We start from the raw sequence: 24,555 nt of genomic DNA, 5'->3' as shown, positions 1-24,555 counted from the left end.
CAAATACATAGAAAAAAGCCAGAAATGGTGCTGAGGCTCAGGAGGTAGAGCTCTGGCCTTGAGAAAATCCAAGGACAGTGCTCAGACCTTGATACATACATACATACATACACACACACACACACACACACACACACACGCACACACGCACACACACATATATACATACGAGCGCAAAGTGTTCAAGCCTTGGCAAGAAGAAATAAAAGAACCTGAGAACCCAGGTGGATAGTGGTTACTGAACAAACAGAACGGACCGTAACACAAGATAACACTCCTCCACTGGAGCCTCGAGAGTCTCTCAGAAGGCGGGCAGATCCCTCAGATCTGAGGAGTCAGCTCAGGAGCAGCCTGGGTAGATCAGGGACCGCTGGGTAAGGCCACTGTCACTCGGGAAAGTGCTGAGTGCAATGAGGGGGAGAGGCGAGCCAGGATGGCAGTGCTGCACACAATCTGAACGTTCAGGGCAAGAGAAAGGGAAAGCCACTGCAAGACCCACAAAAACCAAGTCCTGAACCTGCCAGGGCAAAAGCTCATACTTGCATCTAAAGGGAAAGGCTATGTAGAAGCACTTTGTACCCCCACTCCTACAGTCAAGATTAAGCTCTCTACAAACCACTTCCCCCAAAAAAGAAACAAGGATTCCTGGGAGAAAAGCTGATTTCAAGCCTGGGGCAAGGATGCACAAAAAGAACACAGAACATCCTAACCTGTCATGTCAGACAGAAAAGAAATAAACATGGTTAGGCCTCTTTCAAAACACAAAACAAAAACTCGGAACCCCGTCCAAACAGTCTCCTACTTGCCAATGGCAAGCACCTTAAGGCAGAGGGTTTCTTCACTTAAAGAGAGTAGTCAAGCTGAGCAACAGAGGCTCACATGTGCAATCCAAATATATATATTTGGCCGGTCCTGGGCCTTGAACTCAGGGCCTGAGCACTGTCCTTGGGCTTTCTCGAGGCTAGAGCTCTACCCCTTGAGCCACAACCTCACTTCTAGCTCTTTCTGATCAGGTGGTAACGAGGCATAGAACCCAGGGATTCGTGCATGTGAGGAGGCCGTCGTGAATCACTAAGCCACACCCTGGCCCTCACACCTGCAAACCTAACTACTTACGAGGTTGAGATCTGAGAAAAGAGCCTTGAAGCCATCCTGGACAGAAAAGTCCTGGAGACTCTTAACTTCAGAAATGGCTCCAAGTAGCACTGTGGCTCAAGTGGTAGACTGCAAGCCTTGAGCAAAAAAACTCAAGAATAGTACCCAGGTCCTGAGTGCAAGCCCCAAGACTGGGAGGGGGGAGAGAAAGACACACACCCATACCCATGTACAAAACACACCCATACATACATGCACACACCCATGTGCATACCCACATCCATAAGAGACATGCACTCACAACCATACAGACCTTACTGATTATCCCTGGAAGAAAGCCACACTCTATTGTGAAAACCAGTGTATAAAGTACAGTGCGTATTTTTTTGCTTATTAATCAGTATATTAAGGAACCATTCATATGTTTCAAGAATCATTTAAATTGCACTATCCAGATTTATGCATGAAAACATACGGGACTTTAAACATATAGTTAAAGCTATTCATCATAGTTTTCTACACTACTAAGATTAAAACACAATTCCTTTGGGGCATAAGTTAAATGACTTAATGCAAGCCTGTTACATAGCTAAGGAATATCCACAGAATACTTTTATATATAACTCAGTGGTCAAGATAAATGTGGTACTCATCAAAACTTGCTCATAGGAAGCATTTTCTAAGGCCTGGCCAGACACTGTAAGAAGGAATTTAGAAGGGTAAAATATTAAATGTGATTTAGCAAAAGTCAAATAAAGCAGAAGGTTACCACGTGTGAGAAAATGTTTTATCTGTGGACACTGGGGCTGAGTGCGTGCCTCACGTGACACACCAGTATGGCACAGGAGAAGGAGCCTCCCAATCTCAGTGAGCAGGGGCAGGCGCCCAGGAAGGCCAGTCTCCTCTGCTGGTGTTAACAGAGCAGCTGCTGCTCACACAGAGAGGGTAGGCAGGGGAGCAGAGCTCTCCCTCAAGGAGGCCACAGTCCCTGGGAGGAAGCAAGTTCTTTGTCACAGATTCAAAGATATGGACACAACTGCCTTAAGAATAAGCCTGCCAAAGGGACAGACATGCAAATATGTTCACCAGCCTCTAGTGAAGTGGGGATTGAAGAATGTTTTCAGACCTCCATTAGGTCATGCCATTGCCTTAAAAACACTGCCCAGACACACCCCAAACACACAGGGTCATTTGATAAGTGTCTGGAAACACCAGAAGTGTCATTCTTAGGCCGAACCACATCTCAAATCTGAAATGCCACTTTCCAGCACCTGGTCACTTCGCAGGGCCATCAGATCCACAGCTGGTCTTGTTGCTGTTTTGTAGAAGAGGTCACTACAGGGCTGACCACGGTCTACCTGGTTACTGGTAAGCAGAGCCTCTTCCCCACAGCCTGGCGCAAGCCCTCGGCCTTGAGCATCTGTGCTTTGCTGACAGCCTGGGCAGAAAAATCTGTCAAACACTTATCTGCAATTAACCAGAAAAAAGCCGGAGGCAGAGCTGTGGCTCAGGTAGAACAACACCAGCTATAAGTGAAATTGTCAAGTGAGAGTTTGAGATTCAGAATTCAAGCCTCTGTATGAGAGGGGGGAGGAAGGTAGGGAAGGAGGAAGGAAAGAAAGGAGGGAGATAAGGAGGTAAGATAAGGAGGAAGAGGGAAGCAAGGAAAGAAGGGAAGGAGACAGGGGGCGGGGAGAAGAAAGAAAGGGAGAGACTAGAGCTAAAATATACTAGAAAATGATAAACTGCACAGGTCTTCAGGCATTCACACACAGTGAGAGCAAAGAAGACTCTTAGGGGAGGAACACAAAGACACAATACCTATGTGCCCCTGATCATATAAAATAGTATTTATCAAAGCTGGGCGCAGTGGCTCCCACTCATAATCCTAGCTAAGATCTGAGGATCAAGGCTAAGATATGAGGATCAAGGTTCAAAGCCAGCCCATGCACAAAAGGACCTGACACTCTTATCTCCAATTAACCTCTAGAAAATGGGAAGTGGTGAGCTGAAGAGCTCGGGGACAGCACCCAGGCCCACAGTTCAAGCTCAATGGTCAACCCCCCTCCCTGCCCCCTCTCAAATAATATTTATCAAAATGAACTCTGGAAAAAGAAACAAGAGGTATTTTTTTTTCTTTCTCATTGCTTTTATTCTCTTTTCATCTTTATCTGACTTTGGAAGGGTAAAGGGGCACAAAAATGGAGGGACAAAGGGTGAAGAAATACAGCAGTGGTATTCACTAGACACTTTGTTGAAAATGAACTGTACAACTTGTAGATGGGGACAAGAGGGAAAACTGGGGAGAAGGGTGACACTGTCCAAAAAGAAATCTACTCTTCATCTGACATATTATCTGCCGGGGCCAGCCGGCAGCAAACCAGGGTTCGCAGATTGGGGTTCCTGAAATAGGGGGCAAGGACTAGGAAAAAATAGAAGAGAGACAGACACACCGGGTCCGGGATGTCTGCAGCCCAAGTAAAGACTGCCTCGTTTATTCAACTCCAGCTTATATCCCTTCTTGAAACCAGGGAACTTCCAACTGTTACATTCATATGGTAAATCTCAGGTAATTTAAACAGAATAAGGCCATAAAACAATAAGACAATAAAGCCATGGTCTGATGCAAATCAAGGTACAATTTGATTCTACTCTGGCTCCCAACAATTATCTAGCTGTAATCCCTCTGTACATCACCTTTACCATAACAAAAAAATAAAAAGGCGGGGGGGGGGGGGGTTGACCATGGAGCTTGAACTCTGGGCCTGGGTGCTGTCCCTGAGCTCTTCAGCTCAAGGCTTGTGCGCCACAACTTGAACTACAGTTCTGGAGATAAAAGCCTCCTGGACTTTTGTGCCCGGGCTGGCTTTGAATCGCAATTCTCAGACTTCAGCCTCCTGAGCAGCTAAGATTACAGGCGTGAGCCATCGGCACCTGGCTTCATAACCATTTCTTAATAAGCAAAAAATTGAAGAAGGATGCAAGACCCCTAAACTGGGATAGACACCAAAACAATGGCCCCGTGTGCCTGCCCAACCTGATACAAGGACACTAAGAGTGGGAGGAGCGAGGCCAGGACACCTGTGAGCCCCGAACTCTCATGGCTTGCCCTCAGTGTAAACCGAAACGATGCTTGTCTCCCGGAGGTACTGGACACGATTTGAAGCTACTCTGTGTCCTGGAGAACTTAGCCATGGGGGTCACCATGTGAGGAGAACCACAGTCACAGCAAGGCATGCACAGCACCCAGAGCCTGCTGCCAGGGACAAGAGCCAGGCGGGGCTCCTTGAATCTAAGCTGGCAGTGGTTGCAGGTGCAGGTACAGGTACAGGCATGGGCGGGCAATGCGACAGGCAATAAGCCTTGTCCAGCCAAAAGGCAAGGACGTGAACATGTAAAACCAGCAAGCCTGGAGGAGTCACTAAAACCCAAGCCTGGGGCAACTGGGGCATCAAAATAAATACACCAGACACTGGTTGGCTCAAGCCTGTAATCCTAGCTACTTAAGAGGCAAACATCAGAGGATGGAAGTCTGAGGCTGCTACCCACCTGTCATCCCAAATGTGTGGGAGGCTGAGACTGGGAGAACTGCAGTTCCAGGCCAGGCTAAACAATGGAAGATTGCAAGACCCCTTCTCAACATGACCCCCTCTCAATTGAAAAGGCTGAGCCAATGTACAGACACCTACCTGTCTAGGGGCAGCTGGTATGCATGGGTAAAGAAGCTCCGGGAACAGACAGTCAGTCACCCTGGCAGAGTCACAGGGCACAGGGATGCAGGCCACCACTGAGCCACTGAAAGTCTCAAAGCCACACAATACGGGTATTTCCACAGCACTGCCACTCTACTTTTATTTAGTTTGAGGCAACTCTTAAAGATGTTCTTTTCCTAAGGAGCTATCGATCCAGATCAAAAAATAAGGCGTGCTATTTGACGCTGGCCTCCAGGGACTACACTTCAATGACTCATGTTAACTGGTCCTTTGCAGAACATGTGACCAAGCTAATATAGAAGGGGCCAGCCCAGACCCCACTCTCCACAGGCCTTGACTCCAGCAGGTCAGCTGGGGGCACCATCACCAATAACTGCCTCTGAGAAGCTGGCCAGGCATGGATCCCCTCCTTTAGGAGCCTCTTCCTGCTTGCTCTCCCTAAAGAGAACTAGATGGGAACCAAAAGCCAGCTAGAGAAACCTCAGTCAGTGTACTGAGCTCAAAGAAGCTTCTGCATGGAGCTGTCCAAGCTTTCCACACACACGGCATTGGTACACAAGGCCTCTCACAAAGGAGCCACAGCATACAATATGGAACTGTCAGGTTGGATAAATGCTGGTGAATTCAGCAAATATTAACAGCACCTCTACCATTTTATACACAATGAGTAGTTAAACCCAAATATGTGTTGAGAGTAACAGTTACACTCTTCTGTGGCCCACCACAGGGCCAGGCCCGCCTTCCCCCATCCCCTGCTCACCCAGGGGAACAGTGCCCTAAACTCCACACAAGGGCTCAGACAGGAAGTGGGGGTGCTGCTGTGGGACCCACATGGAGGGGAAGGGCAGCACCTGCCCTGGACACACAGGAGGCAAGTAGGCAGCTGGACTTGGTGGACAGAGGCAACTGGACCGGCGCCATCCTGGGGACCAGGGAGCTCATCAGAACCTTACAATGCAAAGCAGGAAACCAGGGGCGGGAGATTAGGAGATAAATGGATGCTCAAGCGACGGAGAGAAAAAAAGACTACAGTGGGACCCTGAGATACTCCTGCCTCAGAGAACTGCCTGCAGTTCTCAAAGACTATTATCAGAGACAAAAGAAGGTTCTAGAGTTGAGACAAGTCTTGAAGAAGAAAAACATAGTAAACATATTGGAGTTAGGACAGAAAGGTGCAGCCAGCAGAGGGGGGCTGGGGTCCAGGGGTCCAGGGCTGAGCACCACTCAGGATATGCCGGCTCACAGAGAGGGGAATCGAGAGCCACATGGCTCTCCAGGAAGAACCAGGGCTCATAGCTCCAGCCCTGCCATGCCTTGGCTCCCCTTTGCTCTGTAGTTGAGGATACCAAAGAGCTGGTGCCAGACTGCTACCTCTCTTCCTGAAACCCCCCAACTGGTGGCTGGCCAGGCACTGGGGAACAGCTAGGAAAGTAGGAGGAGCAGGCCCAGAGGGGAGTGGAGCATGTACTGACATAGCACTGCCAGTGCCATGCTGCCGGTGTCTCAGGAAAATGATTCTGAAGGCACTTGAATCCCGACACTTCAATCTACCGTGACTTCCTTTTTCATAGTCTTCTCTTTTTAAAATTGAACTTAGGTTAGTAAGCAAATTATTGTCATCATAATAAAAATTAATAACTTCTAGACTCAAAACTTAAGCGGATGAAAACAGAAGGGGAGACGAAATGACAGATAATCATAATTGTGAAGACATTTAAAAGCATCTATAAAGACATTGCAATGCTAAATAAAAAAGTAACGAGGCTGAGGGTTAGTTTAGCTCGGTGGAGAAGTGCTTGCCCAGCAGGTACAGCACGCCAGGTTCGATGCTTGGCACCATTAAAAAAAATAAAGAGAGACAGAGAGAGGTGTGTGTGTGAAATGGTGCTGTATCAAGGGGTAGGGCGGTAGCCTTGAGCTGGAGAGCTCAGGGACAACCAACAGGCCCAGAGTTCAAGCCTCATAACCAAACAAACAAAATCCATTAAAGCTAGTCGCTGATGGCCCATGCCTGTAATCCTAGCTACCCAGAAGGCTGATATCTGAGGATCAAGGTACAAAGCCAGCCTGGGCACTGAAGTCTGTGAGACTCTTATCTCCAATTAACCACCAGAAAACAGGAAGTGGCAGTGTGGCTCAAGTGGTAGAGCAATGGGTCAAGTGGAGAGCGCCCAGGCTCACAGTTCAAGCCCCACAACCAACCCCCCCCCCAAAAAAAGTAACAGAAAATTTCAATAACATGATTAGCAACCCCCCACATCCTTCCACATCAGGTTAGAAAGGAGGTGAAGCAGGCACTGCCTGCTCCCGGCCTTGGGCTCCAGCTCTGTCCCAGTGGTTCCCCCGTGCCAACTCACAGGATACCGGACTTCCACCCAGAGGAAAGTAAGAGGAAGAAGAACCAATGGGGACCAGGGTGAGTAAAGAGCAAAAACAGAGGCCACATCACATGGAGGGAGAGACAGAACTGCCCTGGGAGATAAAGTAATGAAAAGAAATCTCCCCCACCAAACATGGCCAGGAAAACCATTGACCTGAGAACAAGAGAGCAGGGGTACAGTGACAAAAAATGTCTGTGGAAGGTTCTAATCCATGCAGAAGGAGAAGCCAATACACCCACGATTCTGGAATCCCAGCCCAATACTCATTCCACACTCTTGTGCATTATTAAAACTGACAAGGGATCAGAAATCACAGCAAGTGACCACCTATCACTGTGCCGGCCACCATTACAAAATGATCCTTCCTGCTTGCTTCCTTTCTTCTTATCTACCAGTCTGAAGTAATTACACTCAGAAAGGTGGCACAGCTCAGCATTCCCACACAGCCTTCACCCCAGAGTCCTCTAACACAAAAGCTTACATAAGAACAGGACAGCTAAGTACCCTGCTCCCTATCCCGCCTGCCTCACCCACTGCAACCATTACCAGTCACCCTGGGGCCTTCAGGATGCCTGCCCCAGGGATGGCATATGCATGTCCTGGGTGTCTCCATGAGCCATCACCACACTGCTCTGAGTCCAGCAGCTAGTGGGAGCTTCAGGGCGGTGGACGTGCTCCACTTCACTGTTTTCACTCTCAGTGTTTCAAGGCTGTGTGTCGGGTTGGTCTTCCCCTAGAAGCTCTAGAATCCATAACCCCCCCACCACACACATACATCCCTTTTTTTTAAGACTTGGTGCTTTTCATTGGGACTGCATGAAGTCCATTGATGATAGGGAGAGAACAATCTTCCTGAAGTCAAGCCACCCTCACTAACATTCAGGAATAGCTTTCCTCTACTCAAGCCAACGCCTGAGTTTGAGAGTTTATTTCATATTCTTTTGCACATTCCTTGTGAAGTTTATCTAAACAATTTTGTTACAGTTTAAAAGCAATCTCAGATGACAAATATACAGATAGGGGTATGGCTATAACCTAATAAACTTTGCTCACAAGAAAGGCGAGGTCCTTGAAAGTGGTGCTGTGGCTCAAGTAGTAGAGCAGTAGCCTTGAGCTAAAGAACTCAAGGACAACAACCAGGCCCAGAGTTCAAGCCCCACAACGGGACTGGCAAAAAAATAAAAAATAAAAACAAAAATAAATAACATTCTGTGGAGAAGATATCTTCTCCAGGGTTTTTTGTTTTTTTTTTCCCCCCCTTTTTTGAGGTGGTCAGCAATAAGGATTCAGGGACAACTTCCAAAGGAAATGACATCAAAGGCGAGACCTGGACAGAGGTCCTGGGGCAGAATGATGGCCCAGCAAAGCTGGAGAAAAGACTGGAGCACCAACAAGTTCAAAGTCAAGCTGAGACCAAGGAGACTGTGGGGCTGAGGCAAGGGCTGGGAGCAGGACCTGATCAAAAGCCACTTTGCTGCCCACTTGGAGAGTTGAGACTTTGTACTAGGGCCAAAGAGAAGCCATTAAAATGCATTAAGCAGGCCAAGAGCTCTCTGAAATGAAATCTGTCATGTCCCCAGAGTGGAGAATAAGTGCCAAGTTTAGGAATTATTATACAGTTTTGGGGTTATACTTTATCACACTTCAAAAACGTAGAGAAAAGTTGTGACACTCTAAAAAACACAGAATTTCTAAGTACCTCCAAAAGCACAATGTAAAGGCAAATATTGACACAACTGTTAGGAAAGCCTTGTGGGTTGTACTGAGGATAAGAAAGTGCTTGTCTGATTAGCACAGTAAGTTGTTCACACCATGAACACTCAGCAATAGGATAGGTGCGAGGATACAGTGCCTGAGCTCCGAGTCGTCAGCTCTGGGGTTTGTAAGGTAAGCCCCTCCTATGCCACTCTGCCTGCCACTGTGGACAGTGAGGACACACCGGGACCACACAGCAGAGAGCAGTCTACACCCACATCCCCTCTATACACAGTGCCAGCATCCAGCAAAAAAGAATCTCCTCTTACTCCAGGACAATCCTCTAAGCCCTACACTGAGCCTGGAGAAAGCCCAGTTGTTATGCATCTAACCTAGAGGCAGTCCATGAACCTCCTAGCAATCTCCTTCTATTACAGTTCTTCTCCCAAATGCTAATCAATAGATAAAGTCAGGGCTTAAGGTAATCTCCCCCACATCTACAATACGATAGGAACTGTCCCCAGGCAGTAAGGAGCTAGTAGAGAACTCTAGCAGCCGCACACACACCACATTTTCCGCCTGGCCCCGGTTCCAAGGCTCCCTCCCACCTCAGGGTATGCCACCCACCCCTTTCTCCTCTGAGGGTCATTGAAGCACTCTCTTCAAGATCCTGTGGTACTTACTGCCAGGAAATCTAATGCGCACACTCACCTCATAGGTAGACCCAATTCACAAAGAGTAAGCTTTGGCACTTGCTTTGGCATCGGGGCTGAAATTTAACCAATCCTGGGCAGAAGTGTTTGGGATTGACCAGGATGGTACCCACACCAGTTTGCTAGTTTTCCCCAGTATCCTTCCACCTTGGTTCTGAATAATAGAGTCTTAGTTTCGCTTTCTGATGTGGGTATAAGGCTACCCAGATATCTCCCAATAAAAATGCTAAGGGTAAGTAACTTTTAGGCAACACTGGAATCTTCTCCCCCAAGTCTCCCTTCCTGCAAGATAAAATGTATTCGCAAAGACTGGCACTCCAACAGCCAGCCTGGATGAAACCCAGAGCCCCTAACAGACAGCCCTGAAATGAATGCTCCTGCATGAGACGAATGGGAACCATCGAGCTGCAATCTCTCTTTAGCAGTTCTCAGGCAAACCTCAGTGAGATGGAGATCCTGACCAGACACCACAGGAGACCAGTCCTCCCCTGCCATTTCTGAGTGTCAACAAAGACAAGAGCAAGTGTCTGCTCAAAAAACGTTTAGTAGTCAGGCGCCAAGGAGGTTGAGATCTGAAGATCAAGCTTCAAAGTCAGCCCAGGAAGAAAAACCCAAGAGATTCTAATTGCAAGGTCCTGAGTTCAAGCTCCAGAACTGGCAGACAACCCACACACAGAGACACACACACACAGACACAGACACACACAGACACAGACACAGACACAGACACACACAGACACAGACACACAGGGAGGAAGGGAAGAAGGGAAAGGGGAGGGGGGAGTGAGTGAGTGAAGAAAAATGGGAAGGGGGAATGGAGGGAGGAAGGGAGGGAGGGAAATGTTTTCAAAGCAAGAAATGGATTCATACATAAACAGATGTAATTACTGGAAGTTAGCCAAGAGTATTTAACACTATGGTAGCTACTTTGAAATCAAGCCTACAGTTAAGCATTAAGCAAGGTGTCGAGTACCTCCCTCCTAGGTGCCTGGGTTCTTTGTACTGTGCACAAGACACTTTCTCCTTATTGTCTACATCCGTTTCAAACATGAGGTGGTGAGACTGCAGGCAGATTGTTAAGGACCAAGAAGGTGATAGTGAGCCTGCAGAGCCTGCAGAGGAGGGCAGCAGCTGCTAACCTGGTGCCCCTGCCCTGGGGAAGACAGAGCTCCTTCTCCCCTGCTACTCATTTCCTCTATTTCTTTTTCAAAGAAGCCCAGTCTATTTAAAATTGTTACAAACATCACTTGGAGCTGTTGCCTTTGCCCAGCACTCCTGACATCAAATGTCAAGGGAAGAGAAAGGAACCAATAATTAGTCTTCTGACTTACCAGGATGCCTGGCAGGAACACCTCTCCCACCCCCCCCCTCCAATAAATCTGATTTCCAGGAAACACAGGCACCTCTGCTCTACGGCTCAGGCAGGCAGCAGATTGTGAGGGCAGAGACAGAGGCACTGCAGGGAAAGGAGGAACAGGATCCAGAGAGAGAGCCTAGAGAAGGCAGAAAGCATGGGCTGTGAGAAATGGAAGGCAACAGATAGAGCCCACTGTTTGACAACACCAAGTCCCTGGTTTCTACCAGCTCTCTGATCTGGGGAGAGGAAAGAGTGCTTGCTCCTCTGTTTCTGTTTACTCCCATAGAGGAGACGCCTGTGGTTTCCAAGGTGCTGGGAAGCAGTATGCTTAACCAGAAGTAAATAGGGGAAAGGGGCTAAGCCAGATTCATCCCACATGTCAACCACAGCCAAGTCCCTGGATGTCCAGGTGAGGACAGCTCACCAGCAACCATTCCCACCAGTGGGTACTCCCCTGCCACGGGGAGAGACACCAGACACAAGACCACAAAGGCCACACAATGTGTTAGGTATTGTTTAAAATCAATCGATGAAATAAAAGGACTGACCAGAGCAGGAACAAGACATTGTCACACATCCCCGCCAAGCGCCAGCAGCTGGGAGCCAAAGGGCAGGAGGTCTGGAAGCTAGACCACGCGAGGAAAACACAGCTCTCAAGCACAAAGACCAAGGCTGGCGCAAGGCAGAGCAGAAGGGCTAGTCCTGGAGACACAGAAAGTGGTCGGTAGGGAAGATGGAAAGAGCAGGGGCTTTTTAAAGGTGAGGTTCTGTATGAGGTGATGCAGTTGTGATAAGAAACTGGTCTCCGGGGAAATGGTCCTCGTAGTGAACAGGAATCCAGAGGGTCTGGTTCCCAAGGATACTAGGAACAAGTCCCTTCTCCTGCCATCTCCAGATGAGAGCCCTGACTTCTAGACAAAACGCCTCTAGTTGAGGGAAGAATTCCCGCAGACATGAGGGCTCTATGCATACTCAAGTCAAGGGCTACAGGCGTGGTTCAGGTGGTCAGGCGCTTGCCTAGCAAGCACAAGGCTCTGAGTCCAAACCAAAAAGAAACAAAAAGCAAGGAAGAAGGCAGGGAGCCAGGGAAGGAAGAAGAAGGGGAAGCAGGAAAAGGAAGGATGGATAGCTTTTGTGACTAACACAAAACCGTACAACTTGGGTTCAGGTAAGAGGCCAGGCCTAGAGAGGTTCAGAGGCCAGCTATACATGTGACCGCTAAGAAAGGAAAGCTCAATTGTGTATGAGGGAGAAGTGGGGAACCAACAGCTGACCTGGTAGGTAGAAGCCCTGCTGAGCACACAGGGCTGTCAGGCAGGAAGCTCGGAGGGGACCTGCAGTGGCCTGGCATTCAGAACTGAGCTCTTATGTCTCTCTGGCAATTATGTGCCCCCAAGCAGCCCAGGCCCAGCAGCCACTCACACACCACGCTCACTGCAGACATCATCCACGCACGCACACTGGACAAGCGAGGCCTGGCTGTCCCAAAGCGACTGGACAAATGCAGAGCTTTTCCACGGTAGCACCCCTCCACCTGCCACTCAGAAAATTCTAGACCACGACTGGAACCTGGCTTGCAGACCACTGTTCTCTGCCTTCCAGAGAAATGGCCCGAATGTGCAAGAGCTCTTCCTTTTTACTGTTGCTTCTCCCCCTGGAACAGAGCTGTGGTGGAATCCGGTGTACTCAAGCCACAGGCAGCACAGTGCTTCCCCAACACATGAGGAAAGGTCTAGGGGAAAATGGTGAGCGCCAGTGACAGCCAGGAGCCAGCAGGAGAAACACAAGAATGTAAAAGCAGCCGTCCGTCTTTCTTTCTTTCTGTGAATGGCAGGTTGGCGGGTCTACAGAACCTCACAACCCCTGGCGGGTTTGCCTTCCTTGGGTTTCGGAGGCTGGAACAGGCAGAAGCTGGGTCCCAAGTGACAGGGACTCCATGTCATCCTCTCTGATACGCAGCCCTGAGCTGGGGGGAGCCACCTTGGTGGACATACTGAGGTGGCAGAATGAGGTAGGGGCAAGCCTGCTGGGCAGAAGGGACCACAGCAAGTGGCTGGGCTGCTGCAAGGCCAGCACTAAAGGGCCAAGCAAGTTAGAGGCCTTACTCAAACCCCCACGTTTCTCCCATGTCACTGCCAGATCACACACTGGCACCAACACCCCTACCTGAGGGCTGCTCTGCTACAGTGTGTTTGTCCTTGGGGTGTCCCCATTGAAGTGACCCACAGAAAGTGTCCACATGCTCAGCCAGTCATTCACGCACTTTTTTTTAATCACCTCTGGGGTCTCTGTGCCCAAACAACTGAGAAAAAGGTCATGGAACCAGCAGAGCACTAACATTCCTGCTCACTGTCAACTCGCCTCATCTCGGGACATGGCCCAAAACAAAGGCAGTGAGCTCCAGGAGAAATCAAACTCTTATTCTTTTCCAGGAATAATGCTGATTACTGCATTCGTATTCTCAACTTGCGATGACAAAATGTATTTTATCTTCTAAGAAAAATTTTAGGTCTTCCTAAAGAAGCAAGGGCTATAAACTTATCCCAGGCACTTTGCAGATAATGACTTTATTATAAACGCCCATCTTCTAATGGAGCCCGCTTTCAAGAGCCCTGACTCCTTCAGAGGCTCCCACCTTGTTAGCCAGACGTCGGCCCTAATGGCTATGACTGGGGTTTCTTAGTGCTACCAAGTGCTTCTTGGGGAGCTGAGCAGGGGGCAGGCAGCCAGGCCAGCTCCACATGGAAGCAGCCAGCATTTGGAGCAGAACACCAAACAGTGGGTGTGAAAATGGCTTGCTCAGGCTCTTGTGTGACTCAGATAGAACACAAATAATCACAGCTAATATAATCATGCGGCACATGGAAGCAGCTGGAGACTGAGGACCGGCACCTTCCTCCACCACCTCCTTTCCAGAGACCACCAGAGACCAAGGAGCTTCCCTCCTCCCTTCCTCCCTCTCTTCCCCCACTCCACCCCACCCACGCCCCAGGCAGTCAAGTCTTCTGACAGCAGGGAATCCCATAAGGAGCAGTGCAGGCCCCCACACTCAGATGACCCTCAGGTGAACAAAGGTTGCTGAGGGGGCTGGGAGTCTGGCCTAGTTGGTAGAGTGCTTGCCTAGCACGCACAAAGCCCTGTGTTCAATTTCTCTGTACCACATACACAGAAAAAGCCAGAAGTGGTGCTCAAGTGGTAGAGCACTAGCCTTGAGAAAGCCCAAGGACAGTGCCCAGCCCTGAATTCAAGCCCCAGGACTAGCACAAAAAAAAAAAAAAAAAAAAAAAAAGAAGGGGGGTGGACGGCGAGCTGAGGCCCAAATAGCCACACTCACACATTCTCTTTGAAGCTAGCTAGTCCTGGCAGAAAAATACCCCCAAGACTCTATGTCCAATTTAACCAGGATTGGGGCTGGGAATGTGGCTTAGTGGTAGAATGCTTGCCTGGAATGCATGAAGCCCTGGGTTGGATTCCTCAGTACCACATAAATAGAAAAGGCCAGGAGTAGTGCTGTGGCTTCCAGTGGTAAAGTGCTAACTTTGAGCAACAGGGACACAGGGACACAGTACTTGAGTTCAAGCACCAAGAATGGCAAAACAAATAAACAAATAAACAAACAAACTGGACTGAACAAGTGGCTCAAGTAGTATTATCAGCCATAAGTGGGGAGGGGGGAAAAAAAGAACAGTCATTGAGAGGCCTGTGTTCACATCCCAGTATCAACAAAGCAAACAACAACAAAAAATGAACAACACAAGTCACTTTTACTTGCTACCCAGGCAATAGGCAGTAGTAATGGATTTGGTTTTTCCCTTAACTACACATAAAAATAACGGAACCATATGTAGGCTTACTGCCACACTAAGCCAGGTGTGAGCATACCCACAGTCACCCCCACAATCACCTCCACCAGGAAAGAATCCAGGCAGACACCCACGCGTCGCTGCTGTTTACGTTTTTGGCCTCCAGGTGCAGGGAGACACCTGCACTGAGGCGCCGCAGTGCACCACTCTGCAAAGGGAAACACGCTCGCCTTGCTTTTATTAATATAGTGCTACTTTCTCAAAGGATGAGTGAAAACATACAACCACCATGACCTGTGATCACAGGTCTAGCTATGTACACAAAAGAAATGAAAATATATGCCACATGAAATCCTGCACACAAATCCCCACAGATCCTCACACCTAATTGGGTGATCAATTCTGGCTCACCCCACAGGATGCCATGCACAGATAACTACACAGAGGGGACTCAAAACACTACAGAAAGACAGTATGCCTCCATGACAGATAGAAGATGTGGTTCAGGAAAGAGGAGGAGGAGCTTTGTGGGGGCCAAGTGGCCTTGCTTTGAGAGAGAGGTGACAACAGAAATATACTCTGCCAACTCACAGATCACATGTTTCAGCTAATGACATCTGAAAAATCACTAAAAGTGGAGGGGAGGGCCGAGAGTTTGGCCTGGTGGTAGAGTGCTTGCCTCGCATGCCCAAAAGCCCAGGTTCAATTTCTCAGTACCACATACATAGAAAAAGCTGGAGCTGGTGCTGAGGCTCAAGTAGTAGAGCTCTAGCCTTGAGAAAAATCCAAGGACAGTGCTCAGGCCCTGAGCTCAAGCCCCAGGACTAACCACAAAAAAGCGGAGGGGAGTGTGTAGAATGGCATATAAAAAGGGAACGCTTGGGAGCTGGGTGAGGTGGCTCACGCCTGTAATCCTAGCTACTTAGGAGGCAGAGATCTGTGGATCAAGGTTTAAAGCCAGCTTGGGCAGAAAAATCCATGACACTCATATCCAATTAACCACCAAAAAGCCAGAAATGGAGTTGTAGTGCACTAGCTTTGAGCAAAAAAAAGCTCAAGGACAGTGTATAGGTCCTGAGCTCAAGCGCCTAGGATCTCGGTGAATTACTGGCACAAGCAATAACATGGATGAGTCCTACAAACATTCTGTGAGAAGCCAGGCACAGAAGACTACATGTTTTTATGTGATATAGCCAGCCACAGATAGCTGACCAGTGAACTTCTGGTTCCTCGGGGGGGGGGGGGGGGGGGGGGAAGGACTGCTAATGGGGATAGGGTGATCTAGATGTCTAAAATTAGACAGTAGTGACAACTGTGCAACAATGTAAATATAAAAACCCCTCGGAATGGTACATACATTTTAAGATGGTAGGTTTTAGTCATGTAAAATTTAGATCAACTTTAAAATTCTCCATTATGTGCAACCAACAAATCTTTAACATTTCTGAGGTTCTCAGAAGCCACGATGGATGCCCAGATGTGTAAACCCCATCGTGGCATAGGGATCCCCTATAAAATGAAACCAGGATTCATGGAAATTTTACGTGGCTGTCCCCTCTGATCCATTATTAGGCCTCCTGTCAGCATTTTCTTGTTTGGCTATATGGCTTTCAGCTCCCAGAGGCACAATCAAACCAGCTTTCCATTCCCCGAGCTTTTTGGCTGTGTTACTACCTCCGACCCTTACCATGGCACTTCTTCTGAAGCTATGTCCACTACTGTGGACATGGCCTCAGGCTGATTCCAGAAGCCCCCCACTCCCCGCCCTGCCCCCACATGTAAATTGCATGTCTGCAAAAAGCTGGGCTGTGGCTTCAGCCTTCAAAAGGTGTAAGGTCTTCATTTAAAAATGAAACTGCTTGAGCTGAAATCCTGTAAGGACTCTGCCAGCCCAGCCAGCTGGCCAAGGAGGACACACAGGAACCTCTCCCAACCCTGACAAGGCAGTCCCATCGCACTCCAGTAATACACTCCGCAGATGGGATGCAAAACCATCCTGCGTGACTTTAAAGAACGTATGGGTCACATCACCAAAGGCTCTAGGGGGAGGACAGACAGAATACATTCCATCTGCTCTCTTACGGACTACAATGACAAGTGGGGTTTGTGAAAAGAGTTCAGCATAAACTGGTTTTCATGGCCTAAGCTCCTTTTCCAAGAGGCTGTTTCCAACACCACACAGCCTGTGGGGACAGGGCGAGACAGGAAGTGCGTGGGTAGGGCTGACAAAGAAGCCTTTGGGCAGAAAAGCATACATCAGAATTCTCCCTGCACACGGTACCTGGGAAAGCTGTCAGGCAAGAGGTAGAGAAGAGGGGAAAAGATAAAGGATGGAACATGATTAAGGCCAGAGCCAAAATATAAACAAAATATTTGTCATAGGTGTACTTTTTAAATGTCTAGGCAGGAAGCATATACAGGAAACCATCAAAACACAACAGTTAACCCCAAGTCAGCCAGAACACACTGTCTCCATTGGCATACGAATTTAATGAGGACAGGATGTAAAGTGCCTCACACCCATCCTGAATTCTGTCAACTGTGAGCCATCCATCTACAATCCTGCCTGTGGCTCTGAGTCCTCATTTGCAGTTTGTCACAAGAGCACAAACAGGGGGAGGAAGCCCAACCTTAGGACCCATGAAGAAGACAAATCAAGCTGGCTGGCAGGTGAAGTCAGCAACGCCAGGAGAATGACAAAGTAATGGCATCAGGGTGGCACGTCAGGGAGTGACGCCAACTCGACAAGAAGACCATGCTCACATCCTGAACTGTACCCACAGCTTAAGACTAATGACAAAATGTCACTGCACCAAGCTGAAGTCCCTACTGAGCAATGGTCCATATGGGTTTATTCTGCAAAAATATTTGCACATCCCAGGTCCTCAGGCACCTTAACTTCTGGTGAAGGTAGCACCCATTTGATTATGAGTCTGTACTCCATCCTGTATAAATTCAAACCAGAACACTAGGGTGAGGTCAAGTAGGACAGCTAAGGGCCTAGGTATCTAGGTTGTTCTACTCCTAACTCCCGCCTCTGAACAGAAGCACATAGCTAGGACACATGGGTCATGGAAATATGGTCAGCTCAAGGAAAAAGGCTGGCAAGACCCAAGAGCCCACCACCAGAGCGCCCCAGAAGCAACCAGCACTTGACTGGGTGGATCGCCGTTAGACCTGGCTTGTTCAACGGCCTCACAGCCCACGTGGCAGTCACGGTGCTCACTCAGTTCTCCTATGAGCAGGCGGCCCACTTCAGGACGGAGGTGAGAAGCAGGTCCTAGGCCCAGCAGTCCTAACCACTTCACTTCTCTCCACGAAACACAGAATCTCACATGATATACAGAATCATACACTGGGGGCCTGAGGCTCACAACTGTTATCCAGGAAGCTGAAATCTAAGAATCATGGTTCAAAGCTAGCCTGGGCAGGGGACGCTTTATCTCCAATTACTCACAGAAAAAGTTGTAAGTGGAGCTGTGGCTCAAGCGGTAGAATGCTAGCCCTGAGCAAAAAGAGCTCGGGGACAGTGCCAGGCCTGTAGCTCAAGCCCCAGGACTGACCAAAGGGAAAAAATTACATTTTTCAAGCAATATCTTTACTCTAAAACCCAGGGAACAGGTCTTTAAATATCTAAAATAGAAGTGAAAGTTGTCTGTCCGTGGACTTCTCTGCCCTTTCTCTCCGACTTCCATGCATTCCAAACAGCTCAAAAGGTCGCAAACCACTCGGCCATCAATGCCAAGGAAGAGTGATGGCTGTGGAAACTCCACAGGACAATGACTGACGGGTATTAGGTGAGCGAACCCGTTGTGGGCCTTGTTCTGATGGAGAGAGGCTCCTAGCTTAGCAGAAAGCTCTATAAAAATGTTTATCTTATAGGATCACAAATCCACTGTGACTAGCCTGAGAACAATACACTAAGGGAGGCTGTGATTTAAAATCTCTTCAATGTAATCCATGAAACATCAATTGAGTGGTATCTAAGAACTTCCTGGCATCTTAAAACTGAGTGCCTTGGGGCTAGGAATGTGGCCTAGTGGTAGAGTGCTTGCCTAGCATGCACAAAGACTGGGGTTCAATTCCTTGGTACACATACATAGAAAAGCCAGAAGTGGTGCTGTGGCTCTAGTGGTAGAGCGCTAGCCTTGAGGGCAGTACTCGGGCTCTGAGTTCAAGCCCCAGAACTGCCCCACACATACCCTCCACCAAAACAACAACAACAACAACCTCAGTGCCTTCACCACTCAGGACAGGTCAGTCCTGCAGGCACTGGACGAATGGACGAGGCCACTGGTCATCTCAGGTACCTGATATCCGTCAGTACACACTCATCAAGTCTCTCCACCTTCCATAGTAAACGATAACAATTTCTAACTGAGCCACAGTGGCGCTGACATAAGAACTGGAATTGACATATGCACATGAAATTGCGGCCACTGCTCCTGGTAGTGGGGAAAGAAGACCCCTGGCAGAGCGTATCCTGCTGGCTCTTTTTCTCAGCTGCAGTTCATGACTTGCATCTCAGGATAAATTACTAGACACTTCCCAATGTGCTGGTCAAGTTCCACTGTCTGTACCCTACTTTATAAGCTCCTATCCCCAGTTCCCAATAAAACTTCTGCTTGGGGCTCAGGATGAGACTGGGGAGGTTTTACAGCACATTTTCAGCTGAAACAACAGTTGGCATTTTTCTTCCACACTTCTGCAGAACACAAATTTATGTTCCTAAAGGTAATAAGGCAAAGTCTTAAATTTAACCAGAAGAAAGATTTCTCCAGTGGTAAACTGATAAATTATTTAGAAAAGGGCTCAATCAGCCAAACAAGGAAATACAGGGCAGATAAAGAATCTGGCAGTCTTTGAAAATGAACACAATCATGGTGATTTCTCCAAATTCCTTCCTTTATCAAAATATCTAACTTTGAGTAATCACAGCTAGAAAAGTCTGAGCATTTCGCCATGGGCAAGGAGTTGCGTGTTGTGCAAAGCACCACGTGACACTGGGAGGGTGACAGCTGTTGGCCTTTTGCACCTCCTAGACAGGAACACCAACAGGCACCCCCTTCTGTTCCCTGCTACGGCAACATGGAGGCTGGCACTGATTTTAGCAACATTAATGAAAAGGACCTCATTGCAAATTGCCTGACCTTTGTGAGTCTTTCAATAAAACCCACAGAGAAAGTGAAAACTGGATCTAGAGGACCGCACATCAAAGGTCTAGGAAGCTTAATAGTGCAGCCATTGTCTTGCTACAGACTGCATCATCTCTACTTGTTGCTATGGAAGCTCAAGAGCCTTGAAGAGTGCAGAGTAAGTTTGCACAATTTCCAGGGCCTCCGATTCACAGTTGGGGACCAGGCCCCTGGCGCCACACATCAGAACTCAGGAACTCTCTCATCGTTTTTGCCAGCTCTATAAGGTAGGCACTCACTCAGAAACTGGCCTGGATGCCAGGCATGGCATATTCCCTCCTACAACCCACATGAAATTATGTAAGAAGCGTGCCATAAGCATCACAGCGAATATTACCAAATACTGCATCACAACCCTGTGTATGACCTCACAAGCCAGGCAGCCAGGTATCGGTGGCATCGTTACCTCAGGCTTGTTACCTTAATGCTTTGTATTGGGAGGCCTGGGAGCAAAGGGAAGCAATAAGCTGGCCACTGGAGGCTCACACCTGTGATCCTACCTGCTCAGGAGCCTTAAATCTGAGGATGATGACTCCAAGCCAGTCCAGGTATGAAAGTTTATAAGACTGTTTTTTGGTTTTTGCTTTGCCAGGCTTGAACTCAGGGCCTGGGCACTGTCCTTGGACATTTTTTGCTCAAGGCTATATCGCCCTGCCACTTGAGCTATAGCACCACTTCTGGCTTTTTCTATGTATGTGGTACCAAGAAATCAAACCCGGGCTTCGTGCATGCTAAGTGAGCATTCTACCACTAGGCCAAACTCCCAACCCAAGATTCTTATCTCTAATTCATTACAGAAAAAGCTGGAAGTGGCACTACGGCTCAAGTGGTAGAGTGCGAGCCTTGAGCAAAAAGGAGTTCAAGGAGAATACCCAGGCCCAGCACACACACATGCGCGCGTGCGCAGGGGTGCGCAAAAAAGAAAAAAGAATTCTTCATTATTGAGGTTTGGCTTCCTGAAAGAATGTAGATGGTGAGGCTTAAACTCACGGCCTGTATCTCTTGTATCTGCTCAGGGCTGGTGCCTTACCACTTGAGCCACATCTCCACTTCTTACAGTCTTGAAACCATTCCATCTCCTCTGTCCTCAAACTTTCCTTTAGAAATTTATTCTGGAAACCCAGTACTAAAGTACTAAAATTCTACTGACTTGAACCAATGTTCCAGACCACGAAGTGTCCAGAGGGCCTGGCCTGGCCTTCTAGGCTGGCTGTGCTGAGGTCCCATCCCCACGTGACCATGTTGTTCTCTGTGTGCCTGGGATCCGTCATCTGCCTTACATCACAGTGCATCTTCCAAGTGCCATGGAAGGGAGCAAGCAAAAATTAATCAAAAAACAACCCTCCCTACCTAACAAGACCCCATATTTACTATCAGCTGGTGTGTGTAACCGGGTTGACACCCACCAGGCTATAAAAACCTAACCATAAATCAATGCTTAGCACTCAACAACAACAACAACAAAGTATCCTGAAACATTAATATATGGAACCTAAACCCTATCTTCTTATGGAACAATTCTTTAAAAGGAAGAAAGCAATTAAAAGGAGATTTGAATATTATCTGGTTACAGCCCATCTTAAACAAGAAAAACAGCAAAACCAACCCAGAAAAAGGCCAAAGCAGCTAAGTTAGAACATATTCCTTTAAATGTGTACAGTGCTGGCAGAAAAGAAAGCAGAGTCTTAGGCCCCAGGCCCAACTCCAGGGCTCCATGGCAACACCAGCCTTCTACCATTGGCTCTTGTCCCCACCCTCCTTTAGCAGCTGTCTTGCCTTGCTGAGAGGCTGGACACCTTCCTCAAAGAAGCTATCTGCCTGACAGACCAGGCACCTCAACTTCCTTTAAAGGAACAAACCTTCAAAATATCTGTACAGTCCTCATCCAAACTCAAACGCATTGCTCTCTCCAGGAAAAGACTGTGTATTTTTATATTAACCCTGAAGGGGCAACAGACCTGAGAAAGGAAAACGCAAAACACCAGAGAAATAGTCTTCCAAAAAACAAAGGCTCCTTATTATTGTCTCCAGAAGTCACAAGGCGTAACAGAAAAAGACACAGAGGCATTTCCTATCAATTAGTCACCTTACTACCATAGGCTACAACAGAATTTATCTAAGGACATGGTAAAAGGCTGGAGTAAATTTCTATCTAGCCATCCTCTTACTCAAAAAATATAAGACATGTACAAGAAATCCCTGAATTTCATACTATGTGGATAAATGACCCATAAATCAAAATCCCAAGCAGGTTCTAGCATTCATTAGCCAAGAGGAAGAATCAGATACAACGGTAGTACACAGGTAAGGCTGAACACTTTAACTTCCCTGCTTCCTAGCAGGGAAGTTAGGAAGGTAAGTCCAGAATTAGGCCTCACACAGAACTAGTTGCAAAGGCTCCCCCAGAAACATTCCAAATTTCCCATTTTCTATGAAATTCATTAAATCTTCAAGCCAGTTAATGAGAAAGGATAAAGGATATAGGTCTTGGGTTGTTCACAAGTAACTAAGATCTTAAAGGCAATTTGACACAGTTATATGCTATGTGGCTTTTGAAAAAAAGAAAGAAAAGCTGTAAGATATAAGCAACAAAAACACACTAATTGGTAACTGGCTCCCTAAAAAGAATCCTCCCTCCTGAATCAAAGGCTAAGCTTATAATAGGTGTCATCCTTTGAAGGCTTGGCGCATTTTTTCTCCCCTATTTGAAAATAGAACACAAGAAAGATAACTACCTTGTTGCAGCTTTGGAAGTTATTGAACATATATTTCCTGTGCAGAATAAAAACCATGATTTAAGAGTAACCCTAATCATATTTTTCTTTACGTAAAGAAAATTACACAAAATAGACAGACTACTAGCTACATGACTCACAATACTACAGGAGCTGTTGTTAAAAATGATGCATTCTCTCTCACAGACAGTTGCAGGCATGCACGGGAGAAAGGCGTGTAATCACCAGATTATATGAGGTGACACTCTCCAGAGAGTTCCCACTTGGATTCAAAGATGGCTTGAAACTACAGAATTGACGCTTCCCTGTTTGAAAGACAGGAGAAAGCAAATAAAGCAGACTCACCCGTGGCTGCCAGTTTTCATACTGCTTCTGTAAATTTGCACCGATGGTTTCCAGAGCCTTCTGAGGACCCATGGACAGAGGATCTGTGGAGGCAATGAAAAGGAGAGTCTTTTACGCATGTTCTTCCCTGGCTCTGAAGCTCTCCATAACTCACTAACTCACTTCAGTGACCTCTGACTGAAGATGACACTTTTTTCCTTTCTCTTTTTTTTTTTTTGTGGGGGGGGGTCAGTCATGGGGCTTGAACTCTGGGCCTGGATGCTATCTATCCCTGAGCTCTTCAGCTCAAGGCTATGGCTCTACCCTTTGAACCACAGGGCACCACTTTCAGTTTTCTGGTGGTTAATTGGAGATAAAGAGTCTCACAGGCTTTGTGTCTCAGCTGGCTTTGAACCGTTATCCTCAGATCTCAGCCAGCTGAGTAGCTAGGATTACAGGCGTGAGCCACTGACACCCAGCTTTGAAGATGACACATTTCTTATGTTTATCCACACTTAACCCCAGAGTGCACAGGGCTGCTAATATACCCACAGAAAGTACTTATTAAAATCATGGCCCAGAGATTCTGGAATGTGTCTGTATTCAGGCCTGGACATCTTCCTGCCCACTCTCGTCTTTCCTGCCATCCTCCTGTTCAGGACCTGCTGGAGGATGTTTGCGCTATGCCTCGCAGGGACGGACGTGCACAAGGAAGCCTGGGAAGCACATTGAGCCCCTCAACCACAGCTCCACAGGACAAGGCAGAAAAGGACGGAGGGCCACACACGGCAATCATTTACAGCTACATTTTACGCTTTCTCCCTGCCTCTCCCCCTGGGGGTGGAGGAGCCAGTTTTACAAACATACTATAAGTCGTAGTATAGTGTTTATTCAGGATTGGATTCCATGCCAGTGATTCTGACCCTGGAGTTCTCAGACTTGGTCTCAGGACCCTTGCCACTCTTTAAAATGGTTGAGGATCCAGAGAGCATGTGCTTATATGCTTGTACCTATAAGCACTTACTGTGTGAGAAACTGAGAAATAGTTAATATTTTTTCTTTCATTTAAAGGTCCTAATAAACCACTACACTACAACACGTATATTTATACTTGATCTCAAAAATATAGTGAGGAAAGCATCATTGTTGGACATTTTTGGAAATTTTTTAAACATCTGTGAACAGATCATATCTGGGCTCTTCTATCTGGTCTGTATTTCACTAGATGCAATCTGTGCTTTCAGTCTGTACACATAAAATAAACACCCTAACTGGCAATTTAACTAGCTATGGCTCTTTTCCCTGATACTATATCAAACCTCCACAAATAGCAACCTTAAAACTGGGAAGTATAGTATCCGAGGGACCACAAATGGACTTGGATTGGCCTTGTGTGGTTCTTCCATACAAATGCTTGTAAACATCAGACACTGCCCCAATGGAAAATACTGGTTCACTGAGCCAGGCTGGCTTTCTACATCTCATCCCACATGAGCCAGGTTCACTGGCTCACACCTAGCTACTTGGGAGGCAGAGACCAGGAG

The 24,555-nt window shown here is 47.5% G+C and overlaps 1 protein-coding gene and 1 long non-coding RNA gene across 2 annotated transcripts in view; one reads left to right on the top strand and one right to left on the bottom strand.

Moving 5' to 3' along the window:
* Positions 1–24,555, bottom strand: part of Rptor (regulatory associated protein of MTOR complex 1) — a 267,055-nt gene that overhangs the window by 167,345 nt on the left and 75,155 nt on the right. Inside the window, exon 3 of the mRNA XM_090351345.1 lies at positions 23,033–23,115. Within this exon, the coding sequence (XP_090207471.1) occupies positions 23,033–23,115 (83 nt within the window). The remainder of the gene's footprint in view (positions 1–23,032; positions 23,116–24,555) is intronic.
* LOC150052087 (uncharacterized) lies at positions 20,413–23,037 on the top strand. The gene is made up of 2 exons (XR_016538376.1): positions 20,413–20,500; positions 22,874–23,037. It is a non-coding gene; the product is annotated as an uncharacterized LOC150052087 (long non-coding RNA).

This window comes from Megascapheus bottae, chromosome 17 (genome assembly GCF_031878675.1).
Source record: "Megascapheus bottae isolate mThoBot1 chromosome 17, mThoBot2.hap1, whole genome shotgun sequence".
Taxonomy (NCBI): domain Eukaryota; kingdom Metazoa; phylum Chordata; class Mammalia; order Rodentia; family Geomyidae; genus Megascapheus; species Megascapheus bottae.
The sequence above is the reverse complement of the archived record's forward strand: the minus strand, read 5'-3'. Positions and strand labels throughout refer to the sequence as shown.